This window comes from Azolla caroliniana, unplaced genomic scaffold (assembly GCF_043228905.1).
Source record: "Azolla caroliniana isolate FFs.n. ecotype wild unplaced genomic scaffold, voAzoCaro1.0.p SCAF_1, whole genome shotgun sequence".
In the NCBI taxonomy this organism is placed as follows: Eukaryota; Viridiplantae; Streptophyta; class Polypodiopsida; order Salviniales; family Salviniaceae; genus Azolla; species Azolla caroliniana.
Window position 1 is genome coordinate 2407918 of NW_028230436.1, and position 15285 is coordinate 2423202.

The 15285-nt window shown below is 36.4% G+C and overlaps 2 protein-coding genes and 1 non-coding gene across 5 annotated transcripts; 2 read left to right on the forward strand and 1 right to left on the reverse strand.

The window, feature by feature from the left end:
* Positions 1-5250, reverse strand: LOC147868268 (uncharacterized). The gene is made up of 7 exons (XM_087317237.1): positions 5021-5250; positions 4687-4746; positions 4189-4280; positions 3024-3154; positions 2507-2543; positions 2015-2145; positions 1-348 (listed from the first exon to the last, which is right to left on the reverse strand). The coding sequence occupies exons 1-7, from the start codon at positions 5233-5235 to the stop codon at positions 223-225; spliced, it is 792 nt and encodes a 263-aa protein (XP_087173363.1). The 5' UTR covers positions 5236-5250; the 3' UTR covers positions 1-222.
* Positions 5251-5727: 477 nt separating this feature from the next.
* On the forward strand, positions 5728-5800 carry TRNAA-AGC (transfer RNA alanine (anticodon AGC)). Its single transcript has one exon. It is a non-coding gene; the product is annotated as a tRNA-Ala (tRNA).
* A 2008-nt stretch (positions 5801-7808) lies between these two features.
* LOC147868270 (uncharacterized) lies at positions 7809-14597 on the forward strand. Of its 3 annotated transcripts, none has more exons than XM_087317249.1 (11): positions 7809-8029; positions 9396-9508; positions 9626-9676; positions 12229-12293; positions 12385-12425; positions 12586-12674; positions 13203-13316; positions 13420-13497; positions 13596-13661; positions 13745-13819; positions 14335-14597. In XM_087317249.1, exons 1-11 carry the CDS (start codon positions 7849-7851, stop codon positions 14440-14442), a joined length of 981 nt encoding a protein of 326 aa, XP_087173375.1. In that variant the 5' UTR covers positions 7809-7848; the 3' UTR covers positions 14443-14597. The 3 variants fall into 3 exon arrangements, with proteins under 3 accessions (XP_087173375.1, XP_087173391.1, XP_087173383.1); XM_087317257.1 differs by having other exon boundaries at positions 7810-8029; positions 13596-13652; XM_087317265.1 differs by lacking the exons at positions 12229-12293; positions 12385-12425; positions 12586-12674.
* The last annotated feature ends 688 nt before the right edge of the window (positions 14598-15285 follow it).

A 15285-nucleotide genomic window follows, 5' to 3' on the forward strand; every position in this document is an offset into this window, starting at 1 on the left:
TAATATAACTGAATGAGTCCACATTGAAATCATAGTTTGAGAAATCACAAGCAATGGTACAAATAGGAAATACAAGGATGTTTACATTGACTACTGCAATGTTTTCGACTAATTAAGGGGTGCTAACATTGTACAAGAGAATTGTGAAATAGGGAAAATAGCAAAAAGTTCAAGGGAGAATTATTTCTTGATAAATGTCAAGTTTTCATGTCTTTATAATGCTCAGGAATCATCTTTTTTGGTTTGCGAAATTTTCTTTGTTGATTCTTTTAGCTCGCTTGATGTATCTTTGATGTCTTTTGCAGCTTCAGCAAGCTCTTCCTTTATGGACGCCCTTGTATCCTCAAGCTATAACATGAGAATTATTTCAATGAGCCCATATAATTGTAACACACAACTTTAAACTTGGCTTTGAACATAATAAAAGAAAGTGAAACTCTTATTTCCTGCTATTAGCTCCTTCGTAAAACTCACACACTTGTTGCATAAGAGGGAGAACTTCATGCTCATAGCATGAATGATTAAAAAAATAAAGAAAATGTGTGCAATAGCTTGTCTATCCTATCAAAACCAAATAATCCTAGGTTTCTAGGGTCCTAACAACCACATGTTCTACATATAAAATCAGCACATATAAGAATGTTGCTTTGAAGCAAGAAGAACAACTCCAATGGAAACAAATAAAAACTATATTGAATGGACTAACCCACAACTTTATGCAAATGTTCCCAATTCTGATTCTGAGGAATTTGCATAAATGGAATTCTCCTGAATTCTTGGAATATGGCACATTTGATCGAAGGTGCATACAAATAAGAGTCTCTAAGAAACTTGAAAATAATCTGGAAAATAAATAAATGAGCGCTAAATGCAGGGTGGAGTTGTATGCATGTGGGCAGGGGAGTGAGAGAAAAAATACTCATTCCTAGAAATAAATATGGCATTGTTTTTGGTATATATATTTCTAGGGTTAGCGCTTACTTCATCCACTGATTCGTACTCATATTACTCCCTTAGGAACACAAGATCTAAAGCTTTGGTTGATACCTTTACCATAATTGTGCTTGGACAATCTTTGTTAATGATAATTTAAATTTATGTTTCCTCCATTGTGTGTTCTATGTCATATAACGTGGAGTAAGAGAGGAAGGGCAGATTGGATAATTTATCACATCCATCTGTACGTCAAGCTATTGAATCGAAATGTCAGAGGGACCTCAATGGTGCACAAAGAGAACCCAGGGAAAGGCTGTAACAACAATGATGGTAGAAATCAAAGAAAACCAGAGTATATGATAGGGGTTTTCATGGTTACAGAGTGGGAAAGGCTGTAACAACAATGATGGTAGAAATCAAAGAAAACCAGAGTATATGATAGGGGTTTTCATGGTTACAGAGTGGAAGTAGGGTTTGCTGAATTCATAGACGTGATGCCAAATGATACAAAGGAACGTGAAGACAAGAAAGATGAGAGGAAATTTGAAGAGAAGAGGGAAGAAGCCAAGAGAAAGGCCAAGAAAGGAGTGGATCAAAAACTGGAATTGGAACTTGAATGAGATGGAAATAGGATCGGGATTGAATTAAATGTGAATGAGGAAACAGATCACACGGGTTGGATTGGATGGAAAATATTTCAAAATTCGTGGATACGTACGTGTTGATATGATCATATCATTGTCTCTCCTACAAATTGGCCTGCGGTAGACACACAAAAACAGAGGCAAACGGAACAACCGAAAGAAGGCTCGCAAAAGTGGATGCAGGTGGAACATTGGCACTTCACTATTATGATTGAATGATAAGCAATTACTTGAAAATTAAACCAAGAGAAATGGATTAAGAAAAATTGTTGGGGGCATTTAAGAAAGAAAAATATTAGGAGGGGTATTTTGGGAGTTTTTCTTCCCTAAGATTTATACTTAAATTTGTTGCTTTTATGTCTATCTAGAGGTTTGCCTAATTCAAAATGATCAGACCATAAATGTTCTACTATATTGAAAGTTTTTCCTTTTACCTTGTCAATAAGAGCTTCTACTTTGTTTGCATCATCCTCAACAATGCGGGCAACGTCATCTATCTTATCTGTCAGATCATCAATCTTTTGTGCAGTTGCCTTGATGAATTTCACCTTTTTTCCTACATCATCTGCACAACCACAAACCCCAACACAATAAAAGCATGATGTTTAAGATACAATTTGACACCGAGCCTTATCCCTACCTATCTCACTACAACCAATAGTAACTACTTATGAATTGTTATAAAAGTCATGATGTGCATCGTTATTGAGAAAAGAGATACATACAGCGTTATTGATTATAAATTTAAAAAAAGTGAGAAATGCTGTCGTTGCCTATAAACTCCAAACATAAATGTGAAGAACATTGAAAATTTGAAGGTAAAACATGTCATGCAGCATGCCTTTCCTTGGTAAAATTAAAACTTTTAGGTATAATACATTGATGACAAACAGTAAAATATTCTTTTTGATTAGAGAAACTCTCACCTTCAAGCAATTTTAGTACCCCTTTACTTTCACTCTTCTGCAAGAAATACAAGGAGAATGAGATTCAAATATTGGCATTTGTGCTTTAACTAGTGAATAAGTTACTGGGAAATTTTGGAGGCACATAGTTTCCCATGTGACCAGTCCTCTTAGAATTTATCAAGACAAAAATATTCCTTTCATATATCACATTCTTTACCTTCAACCATTACAATTATGCATGTGTGGATCGTACACTTATCATGGTAAATATCACTTTTATGTTTAAGGCTATTCCCTAACTTGTTATTGACCAATGGTTATGAATACAAAATGTTCGATATTCAATGTTTGATGGATGCCTATTATAAGGATTGATTATTTGGATATAGAGCCTTTCTAAATCTAGTGATAACAAATAAGCCACTATACAATGAAATATGAAAGTAATTAGGATCCTTTTAGTTAACTGTTTTAAGTTCAATTAATATATATATTAATAAGATTGTACCAGTAAAAATGTTCATATTTTTCTTACGTTTTCAAGATATTCTTCTATCTTCTCAGCTCCATCTTCCACGAGCTCAACTACTCGGTCTATTTCATCAGTCATTTTATCAACTGTAACTGCAACTTTCTTGGCAACCTCCGCGGCTTTCTCTATATCATCTGCAAACCATTCCAATGAGATAAACAAGATGATATTTTGGAGATAGATCATAACTATAATAATATTATGAAAATATTCAATATGCATGAGAGAGAGCCTGCATGTGTGTAATCCACTTCGTTATGAGTGATGCATATGAACCCGGTAAAATGTGTGAATCCTATAATGGCTACAATGGAAGGGTCCCATCCAGGAAGGGGTTAAAAGACTTGTTTAATATATTGGTTTGGCAAATGCATGGAATCGCATTCGGCACCTCTACCATGTTGAGCAAGTGAAATGGCATCCATTTTGTTTCTTCCTCTATAATGATCTTGTTACACAAACTGTTCACAGACGGAGGTTCCCTACTCTTCAGTAGAGAAGTTATATATTGATCCCTAAGCTCCCATCCTTGCACCACATTAGGAATATAATCCTTAATGAAACTTCGTAATCTTAGATTCCATTAAAAATTTAATCAACTGTAAAAATGACTTCACGTCCACGCTGCTTTATGGAATGATTTCAGTTGACTGTGGTGTGCCATATTTCTTAGACCCAAAAGATAAGAATGTAGCAGCTCCATATGACTAAATAAATCTTAGTGGACTTCAAAAGCTCCAAACATCTATTATATTTCATACAAATCTAAATGTGGAGAGAATGACAAAGAAAAAAGTTAACAATGTGCAAACGAGATGATCGCCCTTAACTCAGGAAAAATCTAGAGGCAAGATTTTGATTTTTAAATCTCATTTATAATCTAGCCTCAATGCATAAAGTTTTGTCTGAAGAGCATCAAAGTAGCTATATTCCTTTAACCATGTGTAGAGCTAGCTTTTATACTTCAATCTCTGTTTGCGGGTAACACTGTCTGTATGTTCTTGATATATATTAAAGATGTGCATGCATTATAGGGTTCCGTATACACTTCTCAGATTGAGCCTCTTCATGACACCACACTTAATTTTCCAAGCAAAGTATGTTAGAAATATGTAAATCTGAATATTTAAACGAGAAAGTTATAAAAGGTTAAGGTGCTAACTCCCACCTTCAACCTCTTTAATTGTGTTCTCGTTGCCTGTGATTAAACCCCATAAGGTCCCAGGGATCTTAGCTAAGAAACCTCCAAAATTGAACCATCTGCAATATCCATTATTTGTTGTAATTATTGCAAAAAGGACATTATGATATTGCGACATTATTTGATGCAGTAATATGATAACAAAAAACTTCAATTTGTTGCAACATGTCACTAAAAATAAGCTTCCTTGGTGCGACATTATCACAAAAAAATCCTTATTGGCGTCAACAGTATCACGAAATTAGTATATGTTGCGCAACCATCCATAAAAATATATAGAATTAATGCAGTATCCATAGGTGGGAAATATGATTAAAGGAAAAAAAAACTCCAAATACCCCTGAGATTCTCTTTCTCCCCAATTGCCCCTGAATTTTTCTTTCTTATTTCCGAAATGGCCCAAGGTAGAAGTGCAAAATAGAGAAGAAGATGATGATGAACCAAGGTTCAGAAAGTTTTACTCACGTGGGAGCGAAAGCAACAGTGAAGTGTGCATCGATGTCCACCTCCTCTTCAAGGCTCCAGCTGAATCCATCAGAAGAAGGTTAAATCTCTCGTGTGAATTAAGCAAAGCATAGTCTAGCTCATTTTGTGAAGGAATGACTTAAGGACATGTATTTAGGTGCTTCGGATTCCACATGGATGAATTATTGATAGATCTGGATGTGGACTTCCATTTAATCAGGCTGAAGTTAAGGATAAGCTAGAAAAGTAAAACACGCGGAGGAAAGGAAAGATCGGAGGGGGTTTTTTCTTGACGATTATGGGATAATGATGCATACAAACATGATAAATTTACCAGAAATCAGTGGTTACAGTGGGGTGGAGTTCGGATGATTTGTTGTGGAGGGCGTGAGGGATTGAAGCCTGGCGGATGCCAATGTTAGCGGAGGTGAATAATGAAGGAGGATGAGGATGAGGAGATTTGGATTGAATCGACTGAAGCTGAGACACTCCTCCTCCTACATTGCTGGTGGAACAAGACAGGGGGGAGAAATGTAGTGGAGCGGCCATCCTCTGCTCTTTCTCTCTCTCTCTCTCTCTCTCTCTCTCTGTTTGTCTGTCTTTCTCTCTCCCTCTCTCTTGTGTGCGATATTTTGTGAAGTAAGAGACCTTACTAACCACGAAATGTCTATTCAATAGTGAGGAAGCAAGATCTATCTATCATATACATACATACATATATCCATCTCTCTCTCTCTCTCTCTCTCTCAATCGTCGATTGCACGAATCGTCGCTGTGCAGAGAGAGACAGAGAGCCCCAATTTCATCACATTTTGATATTCCCCAATGGGGGGCTCTCTGTCTCTCTCACGTACACACGCCTTTCTCGTGTCTGAGTACATAATTAATTAATATGGAGGTCACGGAGTCACTTAATCAGTCACTCAGTCAAGCTTTTTAACTTTCTCTCCCCCACCCCCTTCATTTTCTTCATCTAAATTGGGCTCTCTCCTCTCTCTCTGTCTCTTTCTCTCTCTCTCTCTCTCTCTCTCTCTCCGTAAAGGGGATGTAGCTCAGATGGTAGAGCGCTCGCTTAGCATGCGAGAGGTACGGGGATCGATACCCCGCATCTCCATATTTTGTGCTTCAATGTATGAATACCCCTCTTAGGAACGAGACACGTGTCAAGAACATATGTGTACTCTGGTCCCATAGGTCAAAATTGGCCTCTTTTATGGACGATAAAAATTCTAATTCTACATACATATATATCGGAAATCGACACCATTCTTCTCTGTTTACTTCTTCTTTGATCTCTCTCTCTCTCCTTGTCTCTTGTGGGTATCTCCTTGTCTCTTGTGGGGTCTCCGATGAGATACATATTGTTGTTTGTGTGGGGTCCTTTCTCTTGTCATGATCCCACATGACATTACATTGTATTTTTAGAAATGGCTTTGCCTTATCTTAGAACTAAAATATATACATCTATGCTTTTCCCCTTGTTGGATGCATATTGTAGATCATGTGATGGAGGAGCCCCTTCTTCCTCTTCGTCTCAATAAAATCTGTCGATACTGTTGACCTTATCCGGATATTGCATGGTTTGTGTTTCACATTCCTCGATACTTGTTATTGACTTTGTAAATAAATTCTACAATAAGTTGAAGGAGTTAAAAATGATTTCAATGCGGAAGGATCTTCGAACACGGTGGAAGCTGTGAGACTTTCCTTTCAAAAATCATGGTCATATTCACCCTTGGTGGATTATGTAGATGGCATGCCAGTGTGGTGTTACACCATGCCAAAGTGGTTATTTACACCTTGGCAACCCAACCAAGAATGTACATGGCATTTTTCTGAAAATTTACATATTGCAGGATGATAAACGCATACTAGGGTAATGTGGTTGATTGTCTATGATTATATTTCTATTGTACATATTGGAGAGTAAAGACACTCTACCTAACTAATGGGAAGTATCTTTTTATAATAATAATAAAATGCTTTCAACGCAATCTACAAACTCGCAACCTCAAATCTTGGCTCTATGCGGAATAGGACACCACAAATTCTAGAGAGATAACACACATGATCATTCTACTTACCAACGGATTAGGCTAGACTATATGACCTATATTTATGGTGTTTAGCCCACTCCTATTTGACTCAAGTGTGTTGAGATCAATAAACGAGGATGATTGTGAGTCATACAATCCTTCATATGACCAATTTGGTTTTCTTGCATTTCCCATCAAGCTCAATGAACCAAGTTGATGTAGAAGAAATGTCATCGAAATGTGTCATTGCTTATCTGCATCACGTGCCTTCGTAAAGTTTTTCACCATCGAATTATCAATTAAAATATATTGGAACCATGTCACATACTACAATCAACTTCTAAAATCTACTAACAATGCACCTAGATGTGCTTTGTGCGAACATAGAACACCAATGAGATTGTTGTAGAGAATCCACGTTGGCTTATTGATGTGGACATTGAATTGAATCCCTTTATGATGGTATTTCTTCTCAAGGGAAATGGAAAGCTCAATGTAGATTGTCCATATGTTGAACCACCTATCTAATCAACATTGGTATGACCATGAAGGCCAATCAACATTCCCACTTCATGGAAGATACTACGATCCACAAATCCTTTGACATGCCATGATGCTCCCTTAGTGCAATTTAGGTGCACACCATACAATGTCTACATGAATTGGATTAGGAAATGAAACGTGTAACCAATGTTCAGATGGGTTATGGTAAAATAGATCAAGATGCTAATGATCTGCCTACATTATGTGGGGTTGTAGCTAGATGGTCCAAATTCCACGTGCAACTTCAGTTTTGATGTAGGAGGACTGCAAACACCCGAACTCTTTGACTGGCCGTAATACCATAGAATGAACCAAAAATTTAACTACTTTTGCAATTAGTAACCTAATATAGTTTAGTGTTACATGAATTGCTTGAGAGGCAGTCGGCCAAGGGCATCTGGGGAATTAACGACAAACCCAAGGTTATTTCGGAGATTTTCCTTCACACACATATTCAATAAACTAAATGCATATAGATATGGAAAATAAATAGATTTGGTGATGAAACAGAGGAACTCATCCCTTAGGGTGTGGCCCATGAGTTAAAATCATTTATTGTATAAGTATTTGTTTGTGATATGGAATGGCTTTTGGTTCCCCAAATTTGATGAGAGAAGATCGACATGACCTGGAAGAGAAGATGAGATTGAAACGCAGAAAGTGTGAATACAGCTCAACATTTCTCATCAAAATATCTCTGCCCATCTGCACCTTTTTACTCATTTGTTCTGCGTTCATCATCCCATGGCCAATCCATAAAATGGGTTAGTATATATATAATCATTTCTATTCTCACTTCCTTTAATAAAGTGAAAGTGGGCTAAAAAATTCGATCCTCATATGACAAAACGCATGCAGAAGGTAATCACATGAAAAAAATCCTTGCGAGGAGCACATACATTGATAACTATTAAACTGAACAAGGAATGCATATGATTTTCAGAATGATTATGTGCCTTCTCAAGAAATGAAATACAGTTGTGTATATGTCTCAAGAAATGAATTTGATTTTCTATATTTTATTTTCGGATATGGATGTACATTTTCTAAGAATTGAGGTGGATGCATCTGTTCAAGAAATTGAATGTGATTTTCGACATAATGTTTATGAGATCAATGGACGTGGTTTTTAAGCCTTGTCATCCTTATTTATAATACAGTTCTTTGTTACATTCATTATTTGTATAATGCATACAACTTTGTTTCTAGTTTGGATCAGCAATGGATTATTATAAACGCAATCTTTGTTTCATATGAAAAAAAATCTTTGTTAGGTTATCTTTGTACACTATCTTTCATTTCTCACTTTACCTATTTCCTACCTTATACTTTGGTTTTACCACTTTCCATTTTTATGACATCAAAGTAATTTGTAGCTCTAGTAACAATCAGCTGATGGATTGTGGATTTTGGATATTGTTTTTGTTTGTCTCAAACCAATAATGTGGAGTGTACGATGTATATGTATAAGCTGCAAATTCCATTCAGTGGTATGCATAAATTTTATTCCGGAAAGACACTACAATCATTTCCTCTTGAAGATACAAAGTGAAATATCTATTTCTCCTGTTTGAAAAGAGAAAGACATTACAGTTCGAACTCAATGCCATGTAGGACCATTAGGATTGTCTTTTCTGGGAAAAGTGGATGACACACAATCGGCATTACACATGGGTGTTGTAATAGTGCAATGGTAGGGCAATTGCATAATGCCTTTGCCCTGAATTGAAAGGCCTGGATATAATTGATATGCTTGGAAAAGGATTGGAATTAATTGTTACATCTAGGTTGAATACAAAATGTGGGCTGACAGGGTTCCAACCTGCACGCAAGTCCACCACACGATTTCTACTCATGCCTGATAACAACCCTGATGATAGGAATAATCTCTCATTTGCATGCCATGTTATCATCAGTACCATCCATTTATGGATCTAGTAGGTAGTAGAATACGAGGGATCTAGCGAGTGCTTCTGATATAGGTAGGTTTTCTAAGAACATTTTATCACTTTTCATAGATGCTAGACTTTGAGGTACATGCCACATATACATATGTGTTTCCAAACAATTTACATAACACATGACACAACAAATGCAGTTCTATGAGATGTCAACACTTTCTTTGTGCAGAGGTTATATCCTATGCCAGGAGGAGAACTGCTCTTTATGAAATCATGGGAGCAGATCTGGAGAAGAATGGATTAAAGTTTTTAAAAGGAGGGCCGACTTCACAATCGTTATCTGTATGTTCTTTCATTACAATGCATTGATAGAGCTGTGTGGAGGGAGAATGTAAAACCTGCCACCATTTCTTACACTTTGTCGTTTTTATTTAAAGATGGAAATATCTGTTTTTTCAGGTCTCAGATATTTTTCTGATCAAGGATGGAAAATTGCAGCCAATTTTGAAGGTATACAAATTTTAGGACTTTGTCAATTTAGTTTTTATACTGCATTTGTAAAAGAGATTTTGAAGGCAACTCTGTAGCATAAGTCTCTATATGTATCAACAGCTTGTGTTTACTCTACATTTTGTAAAGGAAAATTTTGAATGTGAATTGTAGATTTACCAACTGTGTTTTTCCACTCCTCTAACCGAAGTGTGGAAAAACACACTTGAGGAATGGAAAAAGGAAACAAGAAGAGACCTTTTGCAAACCATCGATACTTTCAAGTTGACCAACTTTCTTAATAGCAAGATAAAACAACAAGCTTTTTCCGCATGAAACGAAAAACGTGATCAAGCTATAGAAGATGTCAAGCATTTGCCCCCAAATCAATCAATCGCCAAATTGATACAAAAGGAGGTAAAAAAATTCTTAGGCAACCAGGCCAACACAAAAAAGCACAATGGCCACAGTGTCCCAAAAGACCAAACCCAAAAACCAACGAACGGGCCAAAAACGGGTGTGGCAACGAGGGCAAGAAAGCAAAACCGAAATTCACCCCCTCAAATGCACAACCTTCCTCTTTAGAAGGAAACTCGAGTGTCCTGAATCTGGTTCAGGAAAAGCTACGAAACCGCAAAACACTTGTAGATGGTTCCGTCCACCAAAACGTTGCGGCGAAACGAACCGATAAGACACCGCGTTTGGCTTCCCCTTTTAAATCCCTTTTAAAAGAACGCGACCAGTTTCAAATGTTGAGGGGGATTTGAAACTGGTCGAGTTCTTTTATGAGGGATAACGAATCCATGAGATGTTGCTTTTGCTGGAGAAGAATTAGAAAGAGTTTGTGGCGCAACCAGATAGACACATGATCAAAGACGAACCCGTTGTAGGAGCAAATAAACCTACCTACTAACACTAGTTTGTGGAGTTTAGGTAGGAAGTAGAGTGTACATACTCTATATCTACTACTAGGTTTATCTGTTAGAAATTTGGTCTTCTCATTCCATGTCAAAATGTTCCCAAAGTTCTTCAAATGTCTTTAAATCGACATTGTAGCTCTTCTAGCAGAACCATATCTATTGGTTGGTAAACATTTGGATTAGATAGTTGTTCGGCCCCATCTTGGAGGTACCACACTTTGTTGAGTATACATAGGCCTAGATTTTTGTCGGCAAGCATGATGACTACATCTAGGTTCTTCCTCAACTTATTGAGGGCTCGACGTAGGTGAAGGGGTAATTGGTTTTGTCTGAGGTTCTTATGCTTGTTGATGGCTTCTTGTAGGATGTTGTTTCCAAGAGTGATGATTCTTTCGAGGGGTGGATAGGTCTCTGGAGGGTTCTAATAAGGGTTTGGAATCCGAAAGAGTGGTGTAGTTTGGATCCTTTGAAGAACCATCATAGCGTTAATTATCGTGCAAAGATGAGGAAGTCATACTGAAGTGAAAGCGGGTCTAGAAACTTTGGGGGGGGGGGGGGATGTGCTTTAGCCCTAGACCTAAGAGTTGCTTCTCATGGTGTGAAAGAGAATAGGAAGAGAGGTTGTGAATCTCCATGTTGGTGATATGACATTCTACTTCTATTGGTGTCTTTCTACCTTTTAAAGAAGTGTGTACTCATTAGGATTTAAAAAGGCAAGCCAAACAAGGTGTCTTATCGGTTTGTTTTGCCACAATGTTTTAGTGGGCAGAACCATCTGCGGGTGTTTTGCGGTTTTGTAGATTTTCCCGAACCAGATCTCGAGACACTCGGGTTTCCTTCTAAAGAGGAAGGTTGTGCACTTGAGAGGGTGAATTTCGGTTTTGCTTTCTTGCCCTTGTTACTACGCCCGTTTTCAGGTTTGTTTCACCTTTTCTAGCTTTTCTTCGAGCTTTCCCTTCTCTTGTCCTGGTTATTGCTAGCTCCTCCTTTATTATTACCCGTGGGGGTAATAGTTGATGTTTTTCCTTTATTATTATCCTTCGGGGTAATAGGACGTTTTTGTTGTCGTTTGGTCTTTTGGGACACCGTGGCCATTGTGCTTTTTTGTGTTGGCCTGGTTGCCTAAGTCTTTTTTTACCTCCTTTTGTATCAATTTGGCGATTGATTTATTTGGGGGCAAATACTCGACATCTTCCATAGCTTGATCACGTTTTTCGTTTCATGCGGAAAAAGCTTGTTTTATCTTGTTATTAAGAAAGTTGGCCAACTTGAAAGTGTTGATGGTTTGCAAAAAGTCTCTTCTTGTTTCCTTTTTCCATTCCTCAAGTGTGTAAGAGAGAATTCTGGAGGTAAATGTCTAGTTTTATCAACATTTTGTATTAATTTACATTTTGTAAGAGGGATTTTTGAAGGCAACTCTAAAGATTTATCTACATTTTGTGTTTATAGTAGTACATTTTGTAGAAGAGGATTTTATGGTAAATCTCTAGATCTATCATAATTCTGTTTTCATGCTACAAATTCGTATTTAAAGTAAGTCTCTAGATTTATCATAATCATATTTTTGATGATATCTAAAATTTTAGGAGTGTCTACATTTATTGTAAATTTATGTTGTCATACTACATTTATTACTTTTAATTATGTATACAGGCTGCAAATCCCACCGTTCGAGCGACTGTGCTATATCTGAACCCTAGCTTTGCCATGTCTATCTCGTATGTCCTTTTTTGTAAAATTTGAGATCTAGATAATTTTTGTGCGAAATCTGCTAGAAGCATTTGTTGACAGTTGTAGTGAAACAAGCAGGGACACAGTGAAACGGATTCTTTCTCCATATTTTCCAACTGGTAAGGCGATATCAGATGTTTTTCAAATGCAGAGAGCGATATAGAAAAAGGGAAAACAAGCATTAATTATCCCATCATTTCTGTTTATTTACCAGAATACTCCTAAGTTTGAAACAAAATATATATATATTTAGGCTTGACAAGGGGAAGGAATTTTCAGGAATTTGGTATCAAGATCCAAAACTCTATCATTTCAGCATGGTCCATGCATCCCATCATTTGGAGCCTGTGTTAGCAACACCATTTGAGGTGAACTCTCATCAATGTGAATTTTCATCAATGATATTTCTTTATTTATTTTTGTGACCTTTAAAACGTCTTTACAGGCAAAATCTATTTTCAATCACTCCATTTCAATAATCTTCCTTTTTAAAATTTCCTCTCAAATCTCAATGGTGAATTACTACTGTTAATGAGTTATTAGCGACTTCATGTTTGATTGTTTTTTACGAGAAACATTATTTTGGCAGAAATAAATCAGGTTATTTTTGTGTTCTCACTATCCTTCAAACTATTGGTCACTTTAGTAAACATCGATTGGTTCTCTTTATACTCCTAGAGTTTTTTGTGTTGTGATGGTTTCTTACCTTTGACGTCCATCATACCTAGTGTCATGCCTTAATTTTGAATGCCAAACATTATGTCCACATTCATGGATGTATCTATTTTGAAGTTTATGTTTATATTCTATTTTGAAAATACTTGGAATATCTATGTTTGTGTTTGTGTTAATATAGATTGATAATAATTTTGCTACAAAATTAATTTCACGGATAGATTGAGAAAGAGGCACATGCAGTGGAGATTGTGGCAAGTCGATGTTGTGAACTTTGGATTTTCTTGGAGAAGATCGTGTTGACATCGACTGGTGTACTTCTTGGATGTTGGCAAGTGAGTAGATAATAATAAAAATCAAATTCATCGGTGTGGAAACATGATGACACTTTCTACTGAGGTAAAAAAAAGTACATACAGTTTCAGTCATATATTCTAGGTTTCAAATGGGACAGATCCAGCCATCATTAGGAGGAAATTGAAGCGGTCTCTTCCAAATGCACCATCAAATCAACTTGTATCTATTTTCTTTGTTTCAATGTTTCTTTTTATTTTTTTGTCGTTGTTTTTATTTTGCTATCATCTCATATAGAGTATGATATGCTATTTTCTTAGTATGATGAGGTGATGTTGCACACATCCTTTGCTAGAGTGGTTGAACCTTCTAACAATGTGAGTGAGGTTCGCAATAAATAAAAACATGAGGTTTGATAAGAATCAATTAAAACCAACACTTGGTTAAGACTAATTCTTTTTCATTTCAGGGTTCTGTTGGAGAGGTTCTCCCACTACTTCAGAAGCTGGTTTCAGAACTCAACAGAGAATTACATCATAATCAGGTAAGATGCACTATCTTTTATAAGAAGGAAAAATTGATGTATCTTTTTTGCCCCTTCAATGATGGGAAGAAATTGCATGCTGTGTTTGTGGTCTCAAACTAAAAATATGATGAGTCATTTTTATAATGTTTGCTAACAATCGGAGTTGAGGCCCATCTTGCTTGAGATTTGAACCTTGGTTAAAAAGATCTAGTTCTACTCCTATAGTACCATCATGTTCATGTATATTTATTTAAAATTTAAGAATTTTATTAAGGTAAAAAAGTTAACTAATATTCTATAAGCAACAAATTGGTTATATAGATTGAATAATCAGTGGGGATATCTACAGTCTCTGATATGATATGCAACATAAAGGCAATCTTTCTCATATTGTGCCTTAAGCATGTAATCATTTCTTGCCTTTTTTAACATCTTTGAGATCCCATTTGAGACAAGTGAATAGACAATGAGTTGAATGAAGTAAAGCCTATTATTTGTCTAATCTAATTGAAGTTTTCTGACTTTATTGGCAGGCAAGAGTAACGGAGATGTGGTTCGTTGAAGAACTCGATGTGTTGGCTCTTGCTTTGAATGGTCATATGAAAGCCCACAAATTTCCAATGAAATGCCATAACTCCTAGAGTGTGAAATTCCATCATTCTTTTATACAAAACATTGAAGTTATTAATTGACCTTTGTACTTTTTTTGAGTTTTGACATTTTATTCACCACATTAAATATTTTTTGTATCGCAATATCCTCTAATAAAAAATGGGCAGATCTCACCTTTTTATTTCTTGAGACTACTAAAGCTGTTATTAAGTATGACTGGAGTGTGTTCTTCTATGTGACATAATGATAATTAAAGAAATTCACATATTTCATCATTACCAAGCCAATTAATCATAGATTACAAGAAACACTCATTTGTCATGATTTGGTTCATTTGAAATCCATGGTGAGTGAATGTGATGAAGCTGCATAGATCAATCCGAGTATGCGATCATTAAATTGTGCATTGGTTTGTGGAGCATCCAAATAAAATCAATTGCAAAAGACTCTTACATTTAACAATGAGAGCTATGATGCAAATTAATAAAAAATTTGAGCTACTCGCTAGTTATTTCTTAAGTAATGCAATAATTAGAGTCGAAGTTAAAGGGAATGCCACTTTGTGAACACCTAAAGGCAGTGTATGAGTTGTTCATTTGAATAGTGAATTACAACCATTGGAAAATGAGTAAATTAGGGTAGGGTTCAAACATTAATCTAGTATAAAACTCCCTTTTGCCTTTGCACTCGAAGGCTGATTTCCATCCAGCTTGAGGACACATTTGCATGCCTTCGTTACCCTTAAGGAGGCCTACGCCCCATAGAAACTGTCTACCTGGGACTTTTCCTTGGCCCGTAACTATCGACGCAAGGTTAGAATCCTAGCCCTTCCAGAGTGGTATCTCACTGATGGCTCAAGCCCCTCCGGAGCG

What these genes read in the sequence shown, in the direction of transcription:
- LOC147868270 (XM_087317249.1), top strand. Translation starts at nt 7,849, where the DNA reads ATGGCTTTTGGTTCCCCAAATTTGATGAGAGAAGATCGACATGACCTG. An exon ending in TGTTAGCAACACCATTTGAG is followed by an intron (nt 12,675 to 13,202) that starts GTGAACTCTCAT and finishes TTTCACGGATAG; the next exon opens with ATTGAGAAAGAGGCACATGC. An exon ending in TACTTCTTGGATGTTGGCAA is followed by an intron (nt 13,317 to 13,419) that starts GTGAGTAGATAA and finishes CATATATTCTAG; the next exon opens with GTTTCAAATGGGACAGATCC.
- LOC147868268 (XM_087317237.1), bottom strand. Translation starts at nt 5,235, where the DNA reads ATGGCCGCTCCACTACATTTCTCCCCCCTGTCTTGTTCCACCAGCAAT. An exon ending in TAGAAGAATATCTTGAAAAC is followed by an intron (nt 2,544 to 3,023) that starts GTAAGAAAAATA and finishes TATTTCTTGCAG; the next exon opens with AAGAGTGAAAGTAAAGGGGT. An exon ending in TAGAAGCTCTTATTGACAAG is followed by an intron (nt 349 to 2,014) that starts GTAAAAGGAAAA and finishes CTCATGTTATAG; the next exon opens with CTTGAGGATACAAGGGCGTC.